A 27042-nucleotide genomic window follows, 5' to 3' on the forward strand; every position below is an offset into this window, starting at 1 on the left:
GTAGGCTGGGGGAGCAGCAGCCCCTCCATTCGGAACGCAGCCGGCGCTCGGCGGCGCACGCGATTCGGAGCGAGTTGAGTCACCGTGGGCGCTTTGACAAACACTGTAGTTTACTACACTGTAGTAAACAAGATACAACTAATCCTCTCTGTCGTGACCCGGCCACTCCGTTCCTGCGCTCGGCATGCCTGCGTGTTGTCTATTCAAATTCGCCACCACCGCGGAGTTTGAATGAGGGGACGACCACCGCACGCACTGACGGCCCCAACGTTGTCGACATGCCAGAGAATGTTTCGTTCTTCAGGAACCGCACGGATCTGGGACAGGAGGGGGGCGGTGATGGCCGCGCGCTGGGGCCGGGGGGAGCGCGTCCCGCCTGGGCCGTCACGATGCTGGCCAGCGTTCTGATCTTCACCACGGTGGTGGACGTCCTGGGCAACTTGCTGGTCATCATCTCAGTGCTGAGGAATCGAAAACTCAGAAATGCGGGTAAGTCACAAAAAAGTAAAAATGCTATTTATTGTAATTGTTTTAACGTAAACGTACAGTAGCTTATATAGGAGGATGCGCGTGAGAGAGAGTGGGAGGCATACAAAGACCTATTGCCAGTTTGTGTATGTGCGTGCGTGTGTAACGCGCGCACGTGTAGCCTACTTGCTGAGTCCACAAATAAATATCACATCTAAGAATTTTTTGTGTTTTTGTAAGCCAATGGCCACACTGAACTTTAGGCTACAGCCATATATCCCTCACTGAAACAACACGTCCAGTGACAGTCGCATACCTATAGGCTACGTGTAACTCCCCTAGTCACTTAACTGTCTCATTCATAACCGTTTGCACACTGTCACGTGCTGCGGAGACTGCACATAGCTAGTGAATGAAACAGTGACGAAATGAATGAATGTTGCTGTTTAATGCCAGGGCTGCGCCTGCCAGCCTGTGATATCACTACTTTGGTGCACTTAGACTTAGCACCTTTCTTGGCTGTGCATCAAACGTGTCAAGTGATCGTCTTAAAGATCCTATCGATTATTATCTTAAAGGAATAGTTCACACCCCTTTTTTCTGTCGATTACTCACCCTATGGAGACTCGAGTTCAATTAAAAATAATGTTTTTTGTTGCATTCTTAAGACAATATTTTGATTATAATAAATGTACCTGCATGCATTGATTCCGGATGGAGACAAAAATGCATTTGTGCAGTACATTTATTATAGGCTATAGCCTAGTAATCAAATTATTGTCTTAAGAATGCAACAAAAAAAATGTTTTATGTTATTGAACTCAAGTGTCCATGGGGTTAGTAATCAATAGAAAAAAGTCATTTGGGGGGTGAACTATTCCTTTCATGTGTTTCAAAAATAATGGCAACTGCATGATGTCAGGTAGTTGTAGGGTAGGCTATGTCTGTTTGTCCTTTGCACTTATTTAAATAGTTAATTTGATTGTGCTTTTATTGTTATAACTGAATGAATACGTCATTAGTCAGAGATGTAGCAACATGTGGTACAGTTTAATAAAGTGATAATACAAAAAAGTAATGGGGACTTGTTGTGGTCCTGCTGAATTAATCAACACAGCATAAAGAAAATAACAACAATAGCCCTACAGGTTACCAGCTAATACAAAACACTGTGTAGCCCACTGAGGAGGAAAAGGAACACAAGTGTGTGTGTGTGTGTGTGTGTGTGTGTGTGTGTGTGTGTGTGTGTGTGTGTGTGTGTGTGTGTGTGTGTGTGTGCGCATGCGTGCGTGCGTGCGTGCGTGCGTGCGTGCGTGTGTGTGTGTGTGTGTGTGTCATGTGAGTGAGTGTGTGTGTGCTGCAAGAGAATGGGAGAGAATACTGACTAGTTGTTCAGACACAGACAGCATGTCAATAATGACCTTAATGACTCATAGTTAATTTATGCATTTGGTCCTGACTTACAGATTAATTTTGGCTAAACCATCTGGAAAACAGTGGTTTTGTAAAGTTGAATGATGAATGAGAATCGCCAGCCGTGGAAAATGTACTCAAACTTACTCCAAAAAGTATCAATACAGCAATATAGAAATAGGCTTACTCAGTTAGCCTATTTAGTAAAAGCCCAGAATTCAAAATGTACAAAAGTATTGGCATCAAAATGTACTTCAAATACCAAAAGTAAAAGTGGTCATTATGCAGAATGTCACATTGTGAGCTTGTAGATCGTCCATTTTCAAATGCCCGAAGTGTTGAAGTGGTGGTTAACGTATGTTTTGTAATAATAATAAAAAATCTACAAAGTAACTAAAATTTTCAAATTAATGTAGTGGAGTAAAAAGTACAATGTTTGGACAGGGTGGGGAGTCCCTAGTTAAAGATTGTTTTGGCGGGTCGGGCCTGAAAAGGTTGAGAACCACCGCTTTACACCACTGCATGGCCCCCCGTGACGCAACCCAGTAGTGAAGTGACGGACCAGTGGAGCGGGCAGAGCTGCTGCTGCCACTCTCTCTCACTCACGGTAACTTTAACAGCACAGCAGCAGTTAGTTAAACTCTCGGATGTATAGTGCATGGCCGCTTCACTTATTGCTTTTACGTTGACATCATTGTCTTCATTTAGGTACTTCAAAGATGCAACTCCTGAAAATAGCCAATCTACGAGCTCAAAGTCACTCTTTTTATGCATAAACCAACACAAACAAAGCAGATTCTTTTAGTAGGCTGCCTCATGCACTTTTATTTTCTGTTTGATGGCACACACTTAGGCCTATATCAAAGGCTGAGGATGGAAAAGGTTGTTGTATCTGGGTTAGATGTCCTTTTAGTTGGCATGACTGACCATTTGACTGAAAAGATGAGAAGTCAAAACCCATGTTGTTGAGTCCAAATGATTATGTTCATTGTGGAGGGATCCTCTAATCATCTGGTACACAGGAGCAAACTGTCACTTGACTGTGTTCCTGCAATTATCTTTAGTAGATAACGAACCCTCTCACAGTGACCACACAGTTAGTACCAGTGTCAAACATCCGCTAAACACGTCAGACTCCCTCCAGGCCATTCAGACAAGTACAACGTTAATTTGCACCGTTAGCCCATGTCTCGCTTGCCTTGATTGTAAACAAAACCAAACTTGGGGGATTTGTTGTATAAAAGGATCAGAGTATAGGCTGCAGACTCTCTCTTGTTTTGAACATATTTGCAATAAACGTCTGTGTAAAATGCAGCGGTCACATGATGTTTGCAGACAGCATAGTGTGTGCTCTGATGCCAAATGGACATGATCCATTGGCTCATGTTCATTTTCCCCCTTTAGAGCAGTGGTCCGCAAAGTGGGGTCCGGACTCCGGAGACCCCTATAGTGTCCTTAATGGTTTTCCAGGGGCTCCCCAGCAAAAAGGTTTAATACAGCATTCATGAGTTAATACATTTGCTATTTGAAAATAGCTGATCAACAAGCTCACAACTCTGCGTGTAGCCTGTAGATCTACAATTTTCAGAAAATATTGAAAGAGTGAGGAAAAAACGTGAATGTTTGAAACATTTTCTCTAAGCATATCTTGTATGGAGTCCCTGGCAGAAAATATTTTCAGATGTACTGTAGGTCTGCGGCCAGATACACATTTAGGGGTCCTTGACATGAAAAAAACCCACTGCTCTACACGGTAGAGTGTAGAGCCTGGTTACTGTGTAGAGTCTATAGTAAATGGATGCAGTCAGCATATACCCGAGGGGTCCATGCGGTTGCATTCAGTTCTGTTACAACGCTACTACGCCAGTCTTGCGTCACAGGTGACGTGGCAGTCAGCTGATCATTGCCAACCTACTTAAAGCCTGCTCAGTGTCTCTTCCTCCTGCTTGCTGATTGGCAGCTGGCACTTGCTTGCCAAGTTGCGATGCCTCATGGTGTGAGGCTGTTTGCTGTGCCTAGCTGGCTGGGTGTTACTGGTTGTTCTGCTGCTTATTGTTGCTTAAATCATGTTCTTGGCTGCTAAACTAAGAAGCCGTGACTTGGCCAGGTTGTATGGAAAAAATGTTGGGATTGTTTGATTCTGGTAATCGCTGCTGAATTCTAATTATTGCTTCAAGGTTCATGTTGTCATTGCTAATGTTGCTGGTGCCCAGTTGCCCATTCTGCAGTGCTACAGTCTAATGTGGCAGTCGTTTGTTGCTAAAGCTAATTTAAATGTGCTGTGGGCTTTGCTAACGTTGCTAAAGTTAAGCTCAGGAACAGTGGTTGATTATGGTTGTTATTCTTGACAGGTTCAAGTCTCATAATAATGAGGATCTCATTCCCTCTGGGCTTTGGGAACTTAACCACATCATTGTTAGCTGTTCCAGCAGAAAAAGAGGGGGAACGTGTGTATATTGTGGGTTGTTGTTTATTTCTCACCTCAGTTGTTCCATATATTTTATTGAACTGTTTAGCCGTTAGCAAGTCAGGCCATTTGCTAAAGTTAGCTCAGAAACCATAGAATTCATCAGGATCAGTGGCTTGTTTGCTTGTCGTCTCCGCAGCCATGAGCAATCGATCATCCCATTCAGTCAGTGTCAGCCAGGAGCTCTCTGCTGCTGATGTAGAGAGTGTCAGCTTATAACTTGTGTAATGTTTAACGTGGGTGTTAGCATCCAGCTAGCGTGAGTTCGCCTCCTAGTAACGTCATGCTGCTGGACATGTTGCGCACCCCTCTGCGCATACCGAGCTCTATGGGTAACGTAGTTCGATATCTTTCAAGCTCTGCGTTGTTGTTTTTCAGTCTATGGTGTGTTAAGGGGTCTTCACGAAATGGCCTACTTCCAACAGCTCTAAACTGCCATCCTGTTGTAGTATGCTATGCTGGCATTAGTCGGCAAACTTGGCATTAAATAAAGCCCGGCGACAAACATTGATTGCATTCTACGGCGGCCGTCGACAGTGTTGCCATGTCTGCTCATTATAAGCGACTCGGTATTGTATTCCTGTGAGGTCTCTAGCTGCGGGTTTCTTTGTTTGGGCATGGTTCTGGAGGGTATTTGGCTTGCTTCAACATTTGTTTTATTTATATTTATTAGGAAATAGCTTATGTTATAGAGCTCAAGTGGCGAATCTTTGGGCTTGTTTTCATAGACTGGTCACTTGTTTCACTCTCAGGATCTGGCAACGGGTCTACGGGAGATATTCGTTTTGCAGCTTGTTTTAAATGATTTCGTCTCTGTGGGCTGCTTATGTCTCACCTTGGGTTTACATGTTTAATGTATTGTGAAGCCCAAATGCAGTCAGGCACTGTCTGGCTGTCAGATCAGCGCTTATGTCCATGAGTGGCCGATGTTCTCAAGTTGCTAATAGACAGTGCTACGTCGTAGCTTCAGCTAAAGTGTCCTGTGGCTTCATAAATCATAGTAGTGCGTCTGCCGGTTACTGTAGAAGCTCCCGTGAAATGATTTTCTAAAGCACATTAATCACTTCCCATTGAGAAGTCTTATTAAGGATGTCTGTCTGTGTTGGCTTCTGGGATAAAGGAACGCTGCAAGCTCATAGTGGTTTATGTGCGATCATTGTTTGCTTCCGCAATCACAAGCTGTCTGACCTATGACGTCATCAGTTGAACTTGCTGGTGCTTTCTGGGAAACGTAGTCTATGCTCTAAATGCACTGGAGTATTGTGCATGCATTCGGTAGCTGTGGCTTTTCATGATTTCCAGGGGTGGAAAAGTGCTCACACTTTGTACTTAAGTGGAAGTATCGGTGCTGCACTGTGGATGTACTCCGTTGCAAGGAGACGTCCAGGATTCAAAATGTACTTGAGTAAAAGTACGGAAGTATTGGCATGAAAGTGTACTTGGGGTACCAAAAGTAAAAGTTGAATGCTTGAAAATTGCGACACGTTGTGAGCCAAGGTATAAAATAGTGGGTTAATGTGTGTTTTGTATTTTTTTTGTAATTTACACCTGCAAGTAACTAGAGTTTTCAAATAAATGTAGTGGAGTAAAAGTACATATTTGAATCCAAGTTGTAGTGGAGTAGAAGTTAAAGTATTGGAAATTAGAAATACTCAAGTAAAGTCAAATACCTCAAGAGTGTGCTTAGGTACAGTACTTAAGTGGATGTGCTTAGTTACTTACACCACTGATGATTTCCCTATTCCAAATGGTTGGGGCACTTGGTGGGGGAGCTAATGCTAGCAGTCAGGTTGTTGGTTCATGCCAAGCTAGCTTCCATTTATTTCGGTGCTTGATGTGATAGCTTCTCCGGTGTTGGCTAGTAGCCTTCATGTTTGTCTTCGGATAATCAAGTTAATAATCCTCTCAATTGAGCTGGTATCAAACTCTGCCCTGCGCTCAGTTCAGGTAGCCTACTTGGGTGAATTAATTCTATATTCACAAATGGATAAATAACGAATTACTAAAATAAATAATTCACAAAGTAATTGCGACCGTCAGGGAGCAGTTTACTATGAAAACCTCCACCGGCCGTCCGTCCGTCGGTCGGTCGGTCGGTCGGTCGGTCACACGTCACACGTCACACCTTTGCCCTGCTCATATCTCCGCATAAGTATATAGGGCTTGTTTGTTTATTGTATGACATCACGCCACATCATCAGCTGTGGACTCTGTGATGTCATCGTATCGCATCAGTATATAGGGCTTGTTTGTTTATTGTATGACATCACGCCACATCATCAGCTGTGGACTCTGTGATGTCATCGTATCTCCATATATGGCCATCTCCGTATATGGAGATATAAGTCGTCCATGCCCAAGTATGGGCTGGTGAGGTCAGACTTTGTGTGATGCGTAGGTTATCTCCATATATGGAGATTCAACATTCCAGGTGTAACTATGGCTACCCGTATGACGTGAGAGGTGGAGGTTGTGATATTTGTGGAGATAAGCGACCGTTGGTCGCTTATCTCCCGATTAGGGAGTCTTACTGGTTTTAAATAGATAATGGATACATTTAAATGGATATTAAAAAATTACATTTAAGTACATTTATATATTATGGCCTATATATATTATATATATATATATATTATAAAAAATAAAAAATAAAATAAATAAAAAAGGAAAATGCATCGTCATCACCCAGTAGGTTAAGATGCTATGTGCATCAGGTATGCCAATACTGCTTAATGTTTTTAAGTGGTAGGTTATGATACCATGGTGCATCAGGTACACCATGGTGTATGAGGTTAAATGTTGGGTTTAAGATGCCAATGGCGCATCAGGTATGCCAATGGGCATAAGGTTAAATGGTATTTAAGATGCCAATGGTGCATAAGGTTAAATGTTAAGATGCCAAGGTGCAGCAGGCATGCTAATGTGCATAAGCTTAAATGTTAAGATGCAATCGCGCATCAGTTATGCCATGGTGCATACGATTTACATGGTAGGTTTAGCATAGCATGGGTAATTCACTAAGTAGAATATTCCCTCTATATCAGAATTCTCACCGGGTAAGTGTTTTTGCCGACTGCTCATTTAGATATCCTGCTCAGGCAGGTCTCCCAACATCGTCATCAGAACGGGTTCGCTTGGTTGCCATCATAGATGTTCTGCTCGGGCAGGTCTCTCAACATCGACTGAGAACGGGTTCGCTGGTTGCATCACTTAGTGCTAATCATGGATATCACTCCGTCTTGGTCAGGAGTTGTCAGGATGAGTATGTTCAGTTACTGTTATGCTTACCATGAAAAGCCGGTTGACAGTGGATGTCATGTACCGGTATGTGCGACAAGCCATACAGAAGTAAACTCCATTGCATGTTACTTACGGAGAGGTGCCCCATTAATAGTCAAGATATAAAAGTCTGTCATGCTGGCTGGAGATGTTGCTGTCTAAATGGGTCGGCTGTCAGATCATCGAATGGATGATTATGCGTAGAGTGTTTTAGGAAAGGTGTTATCTGGTGGTGATAGGATGATGGTTATATTTATTTTCATTAATCACTGTTCAGTAAAAGCATGGTTAGTACTCGTTGGTTCCAATCTTAGATCTATTCACTCTAATCAATCTTAATGTATTCTTTTATCCAAACCGTCAGCGGAACTGATATGTTAAATATTATCTCAACTTATCAGAATTTAATGAGTTCAAGTGTTGTAATTTAGCTTGAGCGGTCAAGCAGTATTACTAAATATATGGTGGTAGCTGGGGGAAATCGTGTGCATCAGAGTTACGTTCACTTAAGTCCTAATGCTCCTCTATACTGGCATTAGAGGGATGGCTGTTGGTGTGGGCAACTAAAGTTATGCCTTAGCGATCCCAGATGGTTGTCGCTGTGTTGGGGGAGAAGTTGGGATCGGCGTAGTATTAGAGTGGAGCTTCACCCCACATTGAAGGCTCATAAGCTTGCATTCGTCACTGTGTCTCCTAAGAGCAGTGGGACGTCACTGTGTCTCTTAGGAGCAGTGCCTGGCTTACATAGATTTCCACATAATGTTAGTATATCCTAGCAGGATCCAGAAATGCTAGCGGCATTTCGTCTCTGTGTCTCCTAAGGACCAGGGGGATATCTGCTAGGATGACACACGGCTTGTTGCGCCAGCTCACATAGATTTTTCCACATTATGTTAGTATGTCTTATCAGGATCCAGGATGCTAGTTGCATTCGTCTCTGTGTCTCCATTAGGAGCAGTGGGATATCTGCTAAGACGTGCATGGCTGGTTGCGCCAGTTCACATAGATCTTTCCACATAATGTTAGTATGTCTTAGCTGGATCCAGGATGCTAGCGGCATTCGTCACTGCACCTCCAAGGAGGAGCACTGGAGCAGTGGGATATCCGCGGAGATGTCACACGGCTGGTTGCGCCATCTCACATAGTTCTCCCACATAATGTTAGTATATCCTAGCAGGATCTAGAAATGCTAGCTGCATTTCGGCACTGTGTCTCCATGCGGAGCAGTGGGATATCCGCGGAGATGTCACACGGCTGGTTGCGCCATCTCACATAGTTCTCCCACATAATGTTAGTATATCCTAGCAGGATCCAGAAATGCTAGCTGCACTTCGTCACTGTGTTTCCGTCAAGGAGCAGTGGGACATCTGCTAGGATGAATCGGTAGAGTAATTTCCCGTAGGGCGTTCTTGGTTCTGCGTGTTGGGGGTGTTTATATATATTTATATCTCCCTGCTCCTAATGGTTATTGATGTTCTTCTGTGCTGCGCTGAGCAGGGAGAGCAGAGCCTGACGCCAAAATAAATGTGACATATACACACTTGCATTACTCATTCATAATAATAATAAACATTGTTTCAATCCTAATCGTGGGTTATCTGACTGAAATGGATGGAGCCTGCGACCATAGGTTCAGTCAGCATATACCCGAGGGGTCCATGCGGTTGCATTCAGTTCTGTTACAACGCTACTACGCCAGTCTTGCGTCACAGGTGACGTGGCAGTCAGCTGATCATTGCCAACCTACTTAAAGCCTGCTCAGTGTCTCTTCCTCCTGCTTGCTGATTGGCAGCTGGCACTTGCTTGCCCCCACCGCCTCCCCAGCACCACCAGTAGGCTCTGCTGTTAATTCTGTTCCCCATGGGGGGTGTTTATATATATTTATATCTCCCTGCTCCTAATGGTTATTGATGTTCTTCTGTGCTGCGCTGAGCAGGGAGAGCAGAGCCTGACGCCAAAATAAATGTGACATATACACACTTGCATTACTCATTCATAATAATAATAAACATTGTTTCAATCCTAATCGTGGGTTATCTGACTGAACCAGTCTCTATGGCCCATCCCTGCTTCGTTCTTCTTACTCCTCTGCCTGCGTTTCATTTCACCTCCCAACATTAGTTCATTCAATCCCCTGTCCTCTTAATCAGTAATTCTCCTTACTTCTCCTCTCTTCGATCTGCTCTCTTTCCTGCCCTCTTCGTCTCATCTCACATCCGATCCTCTCGTAATAGAACTGCTGAGGTTCATTGCGAAGGTGGACACATGCGGAGCAGAGCGTGAACGAGCATGAAGATGCTTGGTGCCACGTGCACTGTAAAAATCAGTTCATTTAATCATCACTCACCTGTTCCGTTCCCCTCTGCAGGAAGTTGTGGGGCTACAGGTGTGAAGAAAGAATGGGTAACGGACACAGAAAAGCGCTACATTCACATCTGGACAAGAGACTTATCGCACTATTATACACAATAAGAAACGTGCGGTGGCCTACACCTTGCATGCCGTAAACTACCTTAGACCCCTCTGGTCAAAGTGAGGGGTGCATGGGTGCGGGGGTTCTCATTGATATGCACGTGGCGTTTCACAGACCTGGGAGCTCTCTTGGCATCCAGCTCCTAATGAAAAGGAGCCAATTAGAGTGCATCAGAGAGGGAGTGGGGACTCCTGAGGCAAACTGGGTGAGAGGAGAGACCTTTTATAGAAGTCGTCCACAGAGAGAGAGAGGGAGATAACACTCTCAGCCCTGCTTTTTGAAGCCTCACCGCTGCTACTCGCTCCGCTTCCCTCGGAGTCTATCGCTTTTCTCTCCTTTACTCCCCGAGCATCTCTTTCTCTCTCTGTCTACGTCCCTCATGAACTCTCCGTTCACTCATTCACAAGTCTCTTTTCTCCCATACCATACTGTGCTCTCTCTCTCTCTCTCTCTCTCTCTCTCTCTCTCTCTCTCTCTCTATCGTTCGGTGATCTGCTCTGTTCTGCTCAATGTCATTCTACTCTATCTCCTCTCAAGCACACACCCTTTGTTCATCTCTATTTCTACATTAAGGCCCCTTTCCCACTTGCACTGAAAGCATTGCATAACATGGGAACGGGAGGTGGTGTCAATTTCCATTTGAAAATGGTTCCATAAAGCTCCCCAGTCTTGGCCTAGCATCATTTATGTATCAATTCACTCGCAGATAATAAAGTTTGTAATGAGAGCATCAGATTTCAGTAAAGAAGTTTTGTTCTGTGAACAGCTTCATAAGAACATGCGAATAATTACGAGATTTGCTGGAAAAAAAACATCAGCAACTAGGATCGGTAAGTTTCACATTCTCTTAATGACTTCACTTAATTTCTTTGTAGAGACAAGACCTCAGTGCAGTATACAGTATATCTAAACTTGATAATGTAATATTTGTTTATGATTCTCTCTCACACGTGAGGGAGGTAATGCATGCACATCCGTGGTCCTGGTCCAGGTGCAAGACAAGCAAAAGTATCATAAAAAGGAATAGAGTCTGCACACTGGTGATGCTGAAAAGGCTCAGCTGCTGTATTTTATTGCGTCGTCAACATTTCGACCTATTCAGATCTTCATCAGGATATACCAAATACTCTCTGACACGTAACATTGTGAAGTAGTTATAGCCTTACATTAAGCCGCACCTGCAGCGACTTCCGCATTGTGACGGGGGATGTCTGCAGGAGCGTCTTACAGCTTTGTCATACACTACCACTGCAGGCTCGACCAAATCTCATCTAGTTGCTCGACACATGCACCAATGAAAAATATAAGACTACGCAGGAGTTCTCATATCGTACTATTGCTCATTTGAATTGAGCAATAGTACCTCCCGACCACCAAAGGGGCGCTGTTGCGCAGCTGCAACAACATTGTTTTCAAAGAAGAAATGCAGGAAAAACCTCAAAAAACAGAGCGGAGAGAAAAGGCACTCGGACATAGACTCTGTAAAAAGCATTTTTATTGAAAACAACGGACTATTACATTGTGAAAAGTTACCGCCAGAGTCGGTAAGCGATATGAGAACTCCTGCGTAGTCTTATATTTTTCATTGGTGCATGTGTCGAGCAACTAGATGAGATTTGGTCGAGCCTGCAGTGGTAGTGTATGACAAAGCTGTTAGACGCTCCTGCAGACATCCCCCGTCACAATGCGGAAGTCGCTGCAGGTGCGGATTAATGTAAGGCTAAAGTAGTTAGGTCAGTTTACAGTAGGCTTGATCTTAACAATAAGATCAATGCTACTTCACAAGATATTAGCTAAAAATATATTTGTAGATTCATAGATTATGAACTGCAATGCGACTTTAACAAGTTAAAGTTGTTATTTTTTCAACAGACCTTATTAAATCCTTCTTAAAGTGAGGGAGTAAATTAAGGCAGGGAATACCATGTTCCATTGTGGCAAGGAGCATGAAATGAGGACACACTGTTACAGCCATATCAAATTATAGCTCATCAGATTGCTCATGTCAAATGCCACAGTGCACATTGCTTTTTCACACCAGCACATGTTAATGATGTTGCTGGTGAATCATGATCATCAAAGTAAATCATTCTCTCTAGGGGCTCACAGTATAGAGGACACTAGCTCTGGGTCATAGCGTCAGAAGGAGTTTTCCTTAACGCTATACGTCAGTAATGATCCGCAGGAAGCGCTGCGCAACTCTCGTCTGTTGTAAAAATAAAAAATACAGTTTCGCTACTCACCAAAACAAAGATGGCTTTTGGGAGTTAAAAGATTACTTTCCTTAGTGGGAACACTCTGAGCCTCCCACATCATGTCTAAAATACACCAGAAAAGAAAATATTTCACCGGAAGGTGAAAATCTGGTCAATGGACATTTCTATTGACTGTAGGGGCGCTGTGGAGTAGCTAAGATTTCCGGTGAATTATTTTCTTTTCTGACCAAAAAGTGAATTTTTAGACATAAGGTGGGGGGCTCAGAGTGTTGGGCTTTTTGGTTACCACTGCGCTCTGACTCTACTGGTGCGGTATCCCTTTAGATCAACATGTATTCAATGGAGGAGGAGGATGGATCGCACACAGTGGCAAGAGTTGTCTTTTCTTTATTATTGCATTTGCATGGATGACAAACAAACGTTTCGGCTATAAGCCTTCTTCAGTGTATCAGAGTGGCTCAGAGTGTTCCCACTAAGGAAAGTAGGCTTTCTACTCCCAAAAGCTGTCTTCGTTTTGGTGAGTAGCGAAACTGTACTTTTTATTTTTACAACAGACGAGAGGTGCGCATCGTTTCCTGCGGGCGCACCGGATCATTACTCACATAGCGTGGAAAAGGAAAACTCCTAACGCTATAATAGACCAGAGCTAAGAGAACACAACCATTCGTTTCATATTATTCATTTAAACAGATCCTCAGTAACTAATGCAGTAACTTGTGAGTGCATTGACACACCAGCGCTTTCCACAAACACCCACAATAAAGCAGCAAGAGCCGCTGATACAAACGACCTACGGCCTGGTCGCGACTTAGGCCACGACTTGGAGGTCGTAGGTCCCGGTTCTGGAGGTTTTGCGCGATCTCGGTCGTAATTCAGCGACCTGGGAAGTCCGCGATCGAAACTCTACGCTTGCTAAGGGAAGGGACGCGAGTTTAGAAACTCTACGCTTGCTAAGGGAAGGAGCGCCGCGATCGAAACTCTACGCTTGCTAAGGGAAGGGACGCGAGTTTAGAAACTCTACGCTTGCTAAGGGAAGGAGCGCTCGTTTTCAACAGCGTCGGCAGGTTAGCTACTCAGTGTCGGCAGGTTAGGGTTAGGGTTAGGGTTAGGGTTAGGGTTAGGGTTAGGGTTAGGGTTAGAGTTGGGGTTAGGGTTAAGGTTAGGGTTAGAGTTAGAGTTGGGGTTAGGGTTAAGGATAGGTTTTGGTGCACCTCGCGCGGTCCAAGTGACTACAATGGAGCGCTTCCTACCTCCGGTTCAGCCAATCACAAGCTTCAAAAGGTTGAATAGCGCTGCTGCTCTAGAATATTCTGCAAAAAGACGGCCCGGGGACGACCGAGGTGGCGCAACCACGGCCGGGGGTCGCGAAACTAGACCGGCCGCGACCTAACAAGTATGTACCGCGAACTACGACCTCCAGAACCGGGACCTACGACCTCCAGGTCGTGGCCTAGGTCGCGACCAGGCCGTAGGTCGTTCGTATCAGCGGCTGTCTCTCCAATAAAGTTCACTTCAGTCTCTTCCTCTCCCCAACCCCACACTCTCTGTTCCTCTCCGGGAGAGTCTTTTCTGCAGGTCTTTCAGTCCGAGTGTATCAAAAAGGCAACTGGGTTAAGCACCCTTGGTCTGACCAGTTTAACATTCACCAGGTTAGCATTCACCAGCGTTAGTTTTACTGAGGTTATGGTCAGTGTTGTAAAGTAACTAAGTAGATTTACTTAAGTACCCTACTGAAGCACAATATTGAGGTATTTGTACTTTACTTGAGTATTTCCAATTTCCAATACTTTTACTTCTACTCCACTACATCTCGGATCCAAATATTGTACTTTTACTCCACTACATTTATTTGAAAACTTTAGTTACTAGTTAATTTACAGATATAAATTATAATATAAAACATACATTAACCACTTAGGCCATATTTTATACCATGGCTATTTGAAAACAGCCGATCTACAAGCTCACAACGTGTCGGGTAGATCTGCTATTTACAAACATTTTGTACTTTTTATTTTTGGTACTTTAAGTACGTTTTGATGCCAACACTTCCTTGTGATTTTACTCAAGCACATTTTGAATTCCGGACTTTTACTTGTAACAGAGTATTTCTACATTGCATTATTGATACTTAAAAAGAAAAAATAATAAGTGAGTACTTTTTCCCACCGCTGGTTAGGTTAGGGTTAAAGTTAGCTTTCGTCACCTCCGCGCAGCCAATCACAAGCTTCCGCTGCCTTAACCCGGTTGCCTTTCTGATACACTCGGACTGAAAGACTTGCAAAAACACTCTCCCGTTCCTCTCCCCTTTCTAATCCTGTCACTCGTAAACACCCATCATTGTCTATTATTAAGTATCGGAAAGAACTGGTGGAGAATCTTTTCTATTAATACCTGAGCAGCTGTCTGCTCACATCTATAATTGATACAAAGCGGCACTTGCTTTTGCTTTGTGAAACTCGGCTGCATGAGCTGTCCTTCTCCCGTCAGCCCCGCGTGCACATTTTGTTGGGGAGAGAGATGGAGTGTGTGTGTTTCCTCAAATGTTTCTTTTTTATTCTGTCCATCTGGGTAGAGGCCAGTGCCCCGCCTCATTACATTTTATAACCCCATTGTGCGGTATTAGTGTGTGTGTGTGTGTGTGTGTGTGTGTGTGTGTGTGTGTGTGTGTGTGTGCGTGTGCGCGTGTGCGTGTGCGTGCGTCAGGGACGTGCAGAGAATGTTAGAGAGGCAGGGGCTGAAATATCTAAAAGGGCCTTTTGGTGGAAATATCGAAAATAGCAGACGCGCTGCGACGCATCGTGAGCTTGGAGGTCGGCCCATTTCTCTCACCATAGTAAAAACTGCATTCATGGTCTGGAGAGGGCACTTTTTTTTACAGATGCATAAAAGCCCCCTTTGATGTCTGTGTGTGTGTGTGTGTGTGTGTGTGTGTGTGTGTGTGTGTGTGTGTGTGTGTGTGTGTGTGTGTGCGCGTGCGTGCGTGCGTGCGTGCGTGCATGTGTGTGTGCGTGTCCGTGTGTGTGTGTGTGTGTGTGTGTGTGTGTGTGTGTGTGTGTGCGTGCGAGCGCCTGCGTGTGTGCGTGTGTGTGTGTTTCTCATTGGTAATGGCCCCCTGGGGAAAGATGTGCCTCTTCATTTGCTCGTCGTCTACCTTATCGTGTCCTGTGTTCCCTCCTTCCTTTGTCCCTCCCTCACTTCTTCCTTTCTTCCTCCACAGTCTTTATCTCCTGACAGCCCTCCTCTCATTTCCCGTATCTCCCCTCCCCTTTCCATTCCCGCCCCCAACCCCCCACCCCCCCTCCCTTCGTTGTGCTCTTCTTCTTCTCCGCCAGGGGCGTCACAAGGGGGGGGAAAAGTGGGACTGAGTTACCAGGGCCCAAGGTGGAGGGGCCTTAATTATTTGATACTTTAGCTCTTGAAAAATAGCAGATCTACAAGCTCACAGCGCGGCACTGAGTTGAAAAGTCACGAAAACGTGTGCAAATCTTTGAATATATGTATTTTTTAAGCGAACATTTGTAACTAAAATTTTGCTTCTGGGGGCTCCCTGGAACTAAATATTTTGAGATGGGGGTCCGTGGCCAAATACATATCATTTTGGGGGTCCTTCACATGAAAAGGTTTGAGCACCACTGACACAGGAACATAGTTTTTTCAAAAAACCTTAGAAGGATTTGAAACATTCAAAGACATTTTCACAATTTAAAAAAAATAGCAGATTTGCCGCGCTGCAAGCTTGTATATCTGCTATTTTTCAATAGTTAAAGCAATAAATATAGTAAATAATGCGTAATAATGCGTTCCCAGTCTAAATGGGTTAAACCCCCTCCCCCTATGAATTACATTCATGGGGGGCCCACAGTGAATCCTTGTACCCAGGGCCCAGAATTTGGTGCGACACCCCTGTTCTGCGCTGCTCCTTCCCTCTACCCTGGCTGTGTCTCCTCCTGGTTTCCCGTCCTCCTGGCTCCCTTCCAGTTTACTCACAATTTTTTGTTCTCCCATCTCAGAATGTTATTTATCCTGTCTAGACGTTTTAATCCTCCTCCTGTTCATTGTACACAGAGCTCAATGCCGACATGCTGGAATCTTCAGATGACATGACAAACAGCTAGGGGTACATAGAAGAGAGTACACAGTAAAATCCAAAATTTTACCATTCGTAACAGCTCTATTAACACTCTATTGTCTTGATCTACTGCATGGCACCTAAGGGGTGCCATGCAGGGTCGTTTGTTTGTAGAAAAGTGGTTCTCAAACATGTTCATGTCAAGGACCCCCAGATTGATATGTATTTGGCCGTGTACCCACATATGAAAAGACGTTATGCCAGGGACGTGGGACTTAAAAAAAATAAATAAAAAAATAGCAGATCTACAAGCTCACAGGATCGCATCACAACGTGGTGTGAACTTGTAGATCGGCTATGCTTCGCGCACATCATCTGCAGTTACTCAATAAAGAAAAACGCTTTAATCACTTTGCAATGGTCAGGGACTTTCTTCAGGCATCTGACATCATGGATCAAATGCATTGAAGAAAGGTCCCTGGCCTGACCAAATCATTGTAAAGTAATTAAACATTATTTATTGAGCAAGTGAAGATGGTGTGCAAGTATTTTTTTATTCTTTGAATTATAGGCCTAAGTATAAAACAGGCTTAAAGTAGGAAGCCAATCAGGATATGAAAAATCCAACAGATCCGTCTTGATCACATGACTATAGAGATTAATTATTCTGGCCGTATTGCATTGCACTTGGAACGCCCTGTTTCAGACCATATACGGCATCAGGAAATGAATCATTCAACTTCAACTTCACCGCGGCTGATGGAGTTCAACAACCGCCGATTGCAAAATGGATCTACTGAACCTAATACTTCCATGTGTGATGAGAATAAATAGCCTACAAGGTTTAACCCACCCCCAAATAATATAATAAATATGGAAAATGATATTATAAGCCCTACTGAACATTGCTTACCTCGAGGCAAAACGATGATGTTGGAATCCAAGTGAAACGCTGCTATCCGATTATGGATTATGGACCAGAGCTTTATTGATTACTGAGGGGAAATTAGTCTTTTGGATTAATAAATCTTTATTGTCCTACGTCGGAGACAGCTATAGATTGCATCCACTGATCATCAGATGGTAAGAGGCTATTGTGTGTGGCGTTTATGTGCTAAATATACAGTAGTCAGTATTATAAACCAGTAAGACGCCTAAGGGCGAGGTCTCACCATCTGTCTTGGTCATCGTCTTGGCCATGGATTCTGTTAGTGTGGTTCTCCTCTCATCTGGGATACCATAAAGTACTTCATGAATCGGGCCCAATGTGTAGCGATTTGCGTGGTGTTTGGACAAAATCTGTAGGAATAATATAAAAAATCACACTCGTGTGAACTGAGCGGTGGTGTGTGTGTGTGTGTGTGTGTGTGTGTGTGTGTGTGTGTGTGTGTGTGTGTGTGTGTGTGTGTGTGTGTGTGTGTGTGTGTGTGTGTGTGCAACAGCGCCCCTCCCTTAACATGTGTGGTCAGAAAAGGTTACTGCAGGCTACAGACAGACAGACAGACAGACACGGAGACACGGAGACAGACAGACAGACAGACAGACCCACACACACGGCCACGTATAGGAGCGTTGTGACCACCGCTCAAAAAACGATCTGACTGATCACATGACTCCAGAGATAAATGTGCACTGGTTTGCGTGAGGTTTGGACAATATTTGTAGGAACAAAAAGTGTGTGGTGGAAAATCTAGTCTGGCACGAATGGCCCGGAGCCTATATGGGGAGTTGGCGTGCTCGTGGGTGTGCGTGCGTGTGGCCGTGTGTGTGTGTGTGTGTGTGTGTGTGTGTGTGTGTGTGTGCACGTGTGTGTGTGTGTGTGTGTGTGTGTGCGCGCGCGTGTGCGTGCGAGTGTGTGCGTGTGTGCGTGTAGGCAGCTGAATTTGCTTGTGCATGTGTGAGAAAACATGCATGTGTGCGTCTCTGCACATTAGCGTCTGTCCTTTGATTGTGGCCAGTGCTAGCTGGTTGACAATTCCCGGAAAGCCACGGGGGGCACTGGCTGTGTTCCTCAATCTGCTCCAAACCACTCACTGGTCTACTCGGAACACACAAAACTATTTGTATATTTTGCATCTTATTAGATTGTATTACATTTTATATAAATACATATACATAATATATATATATATATATATATATATATATATATATATATATATATATATAATTTTTTTCCCATTGGTGGTTATTGTGTCAGTCAGTTAAAGGTATGGCTATAATACTATAGTACGCTAATCTCTGAAGGGATATCATAGGATGTTGTGATGGACAATCATCCGTTGCAATCAAATGAAATTATGTATTATAAAGGATTATAAATGGAATGCTTCACGCAACATTCTGCCAGCTGTTCCAGCTGTGAGATACTGTCATGTGAATGGAGCCTCTCTCCTCCAGTGGCGTTTCCATTTTCCAGTCATCTCTATCCTCCATCCAGGGGTGTCGGACCAAATTCTGGGCCCTGGGTACAAGGATTCACTTCAATTATTTTGTGCTTTAACTATTGAAAGATAGCAGATCTACGAGCTCACAGCACAGCACCGAGTGCCGCGCTGCGAGCTTGCAGATCTGCTATTTTTGGAAAAAAACATGAAAATATGTCTTTGAATATTTAAAATCCTTCCAAGTCAGTGGTGCTCAAACTTTTTCATGTGAGGACCCCCAAAATGATATGTATTTGGCCACGGACCCCCATCTCAAAATATTTAGTTCAGGGGACCCCCCAGAAGCAAAATTTGAGTTACAAATGTTCGCTTAAAAAATACATATACCGGTATTCAAAGATTTGCACATGTTTTCATAGCTTTTCAAAAATAGCAGATCTACAAGCTTGCAGCGTGGCACTAGGTGCCACACTGTGAGCTTGTAGATCTGCTATTTTTCAATAGCTAAAATATAAAATAATGAAGGCCCCTCCACCTTGGGCCCTAGTAACTCAGTCCCACTTATCCCCCCCTTGTGACACCCCTGCTTCCATCATACATCTGGCCAGCTGTCCAATTCTTTCCACCAATGCAGCTTTCTTTCTAACTTCCACGTACATTGGTGTGGGACGCCCCCATTATCAATGCCCACATATGTGTTGGCTCCCACAGCACAAGTTTGTTGGCTGAGCACTGCCGTTGTCTGTGGCAGCAGTGACAGCTGTTCCAGCTGGCAGAATGTTGTGTGAAGTATTGTAATACATTTGTTTTGCTTTATAATACATAACTTCCTTCTGTTTGCATTGCTGCAGCATTTAAGCGGACACAGGCCTAAAGATCTACAGTACTACTCCTACTGTAAGTCAGCCAAGCTTTGCATAGGCTGCCAGTGAAAATGCCCTTAATATAATAAACCTGCAGGAGAAAGAACGCAAATGCAAATTGAACTTTGAAATTCACTATGTTGTCATGCTAGCTAATGGTTCAAGGAATTTGTGAATATAATGAATATGCCAAATATAAGCAGCAAGCCTGCTATGAATGTTCTATGAAAGACCACACATTGTACTGAAACTTGTGTTGAACAGTGACATTTTCCTCCCCAATTTAGTCATTGTATATGCCACTTAATTCTGGCCAGCTGTCCACACACATTTCAGTGTGTTCTCACTGCTGTTGTATCCTACTGGCTCACCTGCCAGTGAGGAGCTCCCACTGTGAGGACGTAGAGCCTTACGTCCTACTCCTCCCTCCCAACACTACCTGCTGACAGGTGCCACACCATCACCTGTGACGGGCATGCGTGTGTGTGTGTGTGTGTGTGTGTGTGTGTGTGTGTGTGTGTGTGTGTGTGTGTGTGCGCGCCACAGTTGTTTTATTGTATTAACATGGCTACTCTACCATATGGAATGATTAAAATTATTCACAAACAAGTCGAGGGTTTGTTTAGATAAAACATACCGTCTGTAATACTGTAGGTGGAGCTTGTTGTTCCAATGTGTGTGCAGTCCACAAGGTATGGTGCAACCTACTGAAGTAAACATGATAGTATAGGCCTACTGTAGGTAAAGCCACCTGCTCTTGTCTGGGTGTAAGATGTATGCCCAGTGTGAGTGGTAGAATCTCAGCGACACCTTTTCTTAACTCGTGTATATTCCCTTGAGCAGAAAAACTTCACAGGACTCCGTTGTAAAAAGAGCACAAAAACTTTACTTCCAAAAATGTGTTCTCAGTTACATAAGTGATCAAAAACAAGTCTTAAACTCAAAAAATATACTACGGTCGAAAAACCATGTCGCTCTGACCTTGACTGAGCACAAACTGAAATCTGCACTGCCCTGGACCCACTAATGTGTTAGCAATTCCCAATTAAGGTCCCAGTTACACAACCTGAGCTCTCTTCTTAAAGCTACAGTACAGCATTGTTTTTAACATACAGTAAAGCATTACCATGAATTAAACAAATTATTAATATATATTTTAGACTTTTAACTAAGCTAATTAAACAATTGTATAAATGAATATACATGAACTGTAAGCCAAAAATATGAAATCACAAAATAATGCAGTAATTATTCAAATAATCACAATATTCAAGCTTGGCTCCCACATACCGGCCCCTTAATTGTACTCTTAACTGGAGACAATTACACAAAATATACATAACAAATGGAGCCAAGACATTAAAGTTACTCAAGACATTAAAGTTACTCTGTGTCTTCTTTCTTCGTTGCTTGACTTAGGGTATGGGGCAAAGTCTGTATTTAGGACTCACTCAGCCTCCTGGAGGAGGCAAATCTTCGTGATAGGCCTGTCGAGTGAACTGGTTTTGGTCTTGAAACGGACCTGACGTACCAGTCCATACTTGTCTGGGATTGTCTGGATGATCCTTCCCATGACCCAGGAGTTGCGCGGTGCGGAGTCGTCAACGACCAACACAACGTCTCCAGTGGCGAAGTTGCGAGAAGGTCGGGACCACTTGTGGCGCTCTTGTAGTTGTGGAAGATATTCTCTTGTCCATCGCTTCCAGAATATGTCTGCCATATACTGGACCTGTTTCCACCTCCTGCGTGCAAACAGATCTTGTCTATCGAACAGGCCTGGCGGTAGAGACGGCTTGGTCTTGAGGAGCAAGAGGTGGTTTGGCGTAAGCGCTTCCAAATCGTTTGGATCGCTAGACGTCTTGGTTATAGGCCGACTGTTGATGATGGCCTCTGCCTCACATAGCAGGGTGTGTAGGCCTTCCTCGTCGAGGGTCTGTAGCTTAAGCGTGGTGCTGAGGATCTGACTTACAGACCTGATCATTCTCTCCCATACTCCCCCGTGGTGGGAGCCGGTGGGAGGATTAAACATCCACTGGATGCCACTCTGACGTAGAGTGTCCTCAATCCTGGAGCTATTCCACTCTTCAATGGCTCTCTTAAGCTCACGCTCAGCTCCAACGAAGTTTGTTCCATTGTCTGAACGGAGGATCTTCACCTGGCCTCTTCTAGCTATGAAGCGACGAAGAGCATGTATAAAGGAATCTGTATCCAGTGAAGACGCTACCTCTAAGTGTACTGCACGGACAGCCAAGCATGTAAAGATGACACCGTACCTCTTCACCAAACTTCTTCCACGCTTTACTTCGAACGGGCCGAAGTAGTCCACTCCAGTGTTGGTGAATGGAGGCTCGTCTGGCAGGACTCTATCTCTAGGAAGGTCAGCCATCTGCTGTTGTCCTGCAGCTCCATGTGAACGTCGACAAACATGGCACTTGGAAAGGATTCTCCTTATAGCCGAACTTGCGCCAGGGATCCAATACTTTGATCGCAACTTGGAGAGCACATGATTGCGACCGCTGTGGCCCAAGTTCTCATGGATCTCCCTGAGGATCAGTCTTGCGACGTGAAGATTCTTGTCCAGGATTGCTGGCTGCTTTGACTCCTCCGGCATAGCTGCCCTGCTGAGTCTTCCTCCTACTCTGAGGATGCCCTCTTGGAGGACTGGGTTGAGCTTGTAAAGGCTACTGCTTCTCTTTACGCCTTCACCTCTCTGAAGTGCAGCAATTTCCTTGGAGAATGTTGTTTGTTGACAGTAGCGAAGGATCGCCTGCTCTGCTCCCGTAAGGTTCTCCACTGTGAGCTTATGAGAGTCTGCTCTCATGAGACTAGCCTTGACGCTCTTCATCTCCTTGTCTACCTCAAGCGGAGAGAGAGTAGAATTCAACTCTTTCCTTTTACGCCCAAGGTTCAGTAGAATGCTCTTGAGCTTAAGCATCCAAGCAACTGCCTTCCTAAGGCGAATCCAGGAAGAGTAGTACTGCATGAACTCCACCACAGTGTCTGCTTGATCTGTGACTGCAGTAGCACTGACCACGGCGTTCCTTACCTCTGGGTCCTCCGTGGTTAGGTCCCCAGGGTGGTCCAAGTTCTCGGGCCATTCTCCCATAGACTTGGTGAGAAAGTCCGGCCCCTGTAACCAAGCGTGGGTTTGGAGGAATTTCTCAGTCTTGAGTCCCCTAGACGCATAGTCTGCAGGGTTCAGAGAAGTATTGACATATCTCCACTGACATGGTTTAGAGATCTTCAAGATAGTCTCCACTCGGTTTGCAACAAAGGTGCGGAATCTGCTTGTTCTGTTTCTTATGTACTTCAGCACGGTTGTGCTGTCCGTCCAGAATACGGACTCCTCAAGTTCCAGCTGCAGTTCCGATCTCAACATCTTGTCCATACGAGCAGCCATGGTAGCTGCTGTGAGCTCCATGCGTGGAATCGTCATGGGCTTGAGTGGAGCCACTCTGGCTTTCCCCATAACAAATGTGCAGTGGGCCATGTTGTTCCTGTTCCTCAGTAGCATGTAGCTAACTGTCCCGTAACCTTCTTCGCTCGCGTCAGCAAAGTGGTGAAGCTGACAGAACACTGCATCACCAAAGCCTGCAGGCTTGTAACACCTTGGGACTCTGATGTCCTCGAGCTGGTGGAGCCCTGTTCTCCATGCAGACCACTCATTGGCCAATTCATCAGGTATCAGGTCATCCCAGCCTAACTTACGTCTGCAGAGCTCTTGCAGGATTCCCTTAGCTGGTAGCACAACTGGTGCCAGGATACCCAATGGGTCATAAACAGAACTCACGATGGAGAGGAGGTTTCTCCTGGTGGGTACTTTGTCTGGTATGAAGACCTTGAACCTGAAGCTGTCTGACTGGGTACACCAGTGCACTCCCAAGGCTCTTTCTATGGGAAGCGCATCACGATCCAGGTCAAGCTCTTTCACCTCCGTAGCCCTCTCCTCTTCTGGGATGGCGGAAAGCACAGCCCTGTTGTTGCTTATCCATTTGGTGAGCCTAAATCCGCCCTTTCCACATACAGCTCGCAAGCTGTGGTACAGCAAGACTGCCTCCTCTTCCGAATGGACTGATTTCAGACAGTCATCCACGTAGAAATTGTGAAGCACGGTGTCGACAGCTTGGGCAGTGGATTGATCTCTGCTGTCTTCCGCACATTTCCGCAGAGCGAAGCTGGCACAGCTTGGAGATGAGGTGGCACCGAACAAGTGCACAACCATCTTGTACTCCTCCATCTCCTGACTGATGTCGCCTGATGTCCACCAGAGGAACCGGAGAAGGTTGGAGTCTTCGTCTGGCACCTTCACCTGATGGAACATCGCCTCCACGTCCGCCATGACTGCCACTTCCTCTTGTCTAAACCTGGTGATGACACCAAGTAGAGTGCTTGTGAGATTTGGTCCTTGCAGCAGCTGGTCATTTAGAGTGGTGCCCTGGTACGATGCTCCGCAATCAAAGACCACTCTGAGCTTCTGCTTCTTGGGGTGATAAACCCCATGGTGTGGCAAGTACCAAACTCTACCATCATCACGGTTGAGGTCCTCGCTGGGAACCTTTACAGCGTAACCCTTTTCAATTATGCCACCTAAGAAAGCTGAGTACTCTGCGTGGAATTTTGGATTCTTCTCAAACTTCCGTCTTAAGTTTAGAGCACGCTGCTTAGCAATCTTACGGTTGTTGGGCATTCTCATGTCCTTGTTCTTCAGTGGCAGGGCGATGCTGTAATGACCGTCCACAAGTGTAGCTGACTGTGAGGCCATGTCAAGAAACTGGAGATCTTCTCTCGACATCGCCAGCCTCTCATCTTGCTCGCACTCAGGGAAGTCACTTTTGAACTGCTGACTCCAGAGTTCATCCAGTCTGGCAACCGATATACGGTTGGCTGAGATTTGCACCAGTGCACTTGTTGTTCCGTGTCCTGTGTATTCCCTGAGAGGTCCATTGATGGTCCATCCAAGCCGTGTTCTTACAGCATATGGGCCATCATCTACACTGGCAATGACCTGCCAGGGTTCAATAGCCTTGGGTGCATTAGTCCCAATAAGCAGTCCTATCTCAGCATCTATTTTAGGGAGTGACACATGCTGAAGGTGAGGCCACCTACTGACGTCCTCTTGCAGAGGAATGTTGTCTTTAGTTGCTGGAATAGTCTTCTGGGAGTAGGTATCAGGAAGCCCCAGAAAATCGTTACAGCCCAAACTGCTCACTTCTAAGCCCGACACCATGTGGCTGTGGACAACCCTTTTGTCTCCCATGGTCTTCAGCAGGATACGTGTCTTTCTGCCTGTTATGTTGAGCTCTTGCATCAGTTCTTCGGTACAGAAGCAGGCAGTACTGCCGGGGTCAAGGAAGGCGTAAGTGGTAGTAACCTTTTGGCCCTTGTTGTTCTTGACCTGAACTGGAACTATTGCTAAGACACCTTCTGAGTTCTCAGCACCTGTAGCCCCACACATTGTTACGTCAGTACCCACGAACCCACTTACAACTGACTCGGTCGGTCTTTCTCCCTTGTTAGTCTCCCCTTCAGTCCCTGGTTCCTTGTTTGCGACATTATCTTTTACTTTAAAGTGCAAAACTGTAGGGTGTGACTGCGAACAGACTTGGCAGCTCATCTTCTCCTTACATGAATTACTCATGTGTCCTTGTTTCAGACAGCTGAAGCACAGACCCTTTGCTCGCAAGAAATCGATCTTCGTCTTATTAAGAGACTTCGTAAGCTTCTTACATTGCTCCATAGAGTGTTCAGAACCCTGACAAAAGAGGCATGGTTTAGAAAAAGCAGAGACTTGTCTGCCAGTGACTTCGCTCTCTGCCTTAGGCTTAGGACTCACTGCTTGGTTACTGGTGATAGTTGCAGCTGTGGTGAAGCCTATCTTCCTTCCACTACTCTTGTGCAACCTCTCATCCACTTGACCTTTAGCTTGACTCTTCAAGGTAACGTCCTTTATTTCACCAAAGAGCGGGTGCAATGCTTCTTTAGCTTGCTTGTTGACAAAGTTCACAAGGTCGTTGAACTTGGCTCTGCGATTTTCTCTGTCTTGAATACCACAGACTAAGCTTCTCCACCTTTCCCTCAGCTTGTACGGGAGTTTGGCAATGATGGCACGCATGTTCGCCGTATTGTCTAGCTCTTCCATGTACTCCACATCAGTCATAGCATTACGACATCCTGTGAGGTAGAGGCCAAAGGATTGGAGAGCTTCTCCGTCATCAGACTTGATACTAGGCCAGTCCATAGCCTTCTTTATGTATGCCACTGCGATCTTGTAGGCATTTCCAAAATGTTCTTCCAGCAGACTCCTGGCTTCTGTATAACCACGCTGGGGTTCCATATGGAGACAGCTCCTTATCAGCTCCCTGGGCTGTCCGTTGGTGTACTGCTCCAAGAAATAGAGCCGGTCTTTGTTACTGTCTGTCCTGTCCTGTCCTCTACTCCATGTTCAAACGCTCTTATGAACAGCCGATATTCCAGAGGGTCTCCCTTGAACACAGGTATGGTCTGAGGAGGCAAAGAGGTTAACTTTTGTTGCTTAGCTAACATTTCAGCAACACCTTGTAAAGACACTGGTGTCATTGCCTGTGGTATAGGTGAAGCATTGCGAACATGAAGTTGTGTGTCATTATTTGGCGCTGTGACGGAGGAATGCTTTGTTTGCTTATTAGCTAACAAGTCTATAGCTCTTTTGGACTCAAAATAAGAGTTCATTCCATCACGAGCTGATGCTCTGGATGCTCCTGAGGCTCTAGAAGAGGTACGGAAAGCATCAAACTCATTCAGGATCTTGATTTTTGCATCAGATGCTGCTAAAGCAGTTTCTATCTCCAGTGCCTGCTTTCTGCTTCTTATTCTAGCTTCATGCTCCTCATCCTCTCTTTTTAGTTGAGCTTCCATCTCTTCCCTTTCTCTTTTCAGCTTAGCCTCCCGTTCTTCCCTTTCTCTTTTCAGTTTGGCTTCCTGTTCCTCTAACTGCTGTTTCTGTTTTAGAGCGGATGCTTGGGCGAGCAACGCAGCTCTCTCCAATTCTGTGGCTAGTCGAGCAGACATAGCAGCACTTGATGCACGAGAAGAACGAGAACCAGAAGCTGCCTTGCTCTTGCTAGGTGCCACAGATACACTATCTGATGGCAGCACCTCATCGTTACACTTTTCTGCTTCTGCAATGGGTAAATGAGCCTCTTCTATCCAAGCCTTAGCACTGTCTTCGAATTTGCTAAATGCTTCAGCCTTGGGTTCAAACCATGTGTCGTGATCTTTGTTCATTTCTTCTTCAGAAAGCTGTTGCAGTATTGCTTTAACACTATTATGCAAGTCACAAAACTCCCTAAACAGACTGTTGAATTCCACCATCAAATGTGTTTGAATTACCGTTAGGGATTTATCATCACCTTCATCCATTAACTG

The 27042-nt window shown here is 44.9% G+C and overlaps 1 protein-coding gene across 1 annotated transcript in view; it reads left to right on the top strand.

The window, feature by feature from the left end:
* Nucleotides 1–278: 278 nt before the first annotated feature.
* Nucleotides 279–27042, top strand: part of LOC308289571 (melatonin receptor type 1B-B) — a gene marked incomplete at both ends in the record, with an annotated part of 67994 nt that continues 41230 nt past the window's right edge. Inside the window, one exon of the mRNA XM_080731303.1 lies at nt 279–489. Coding sequence (XP_080587429.1) covers nt 279–489 — 211 coding nt within the window. The remainder of the gene's footprint in view (nt 490–27042) is intronic.

Source organism: Nannobrachium achirus (genome assembly GCF_963921795.1).
Source record: "Nannobrachium achirus genome assembly, chromosome: 8".
In the NCBI taxonomy this organism is placed as follows: Eukaryota; Metazoa; Chordata; class Actinopteri; order Myctophiformes; family Myctophidae; genus Nannobrachium; species Nannobrachium achirus.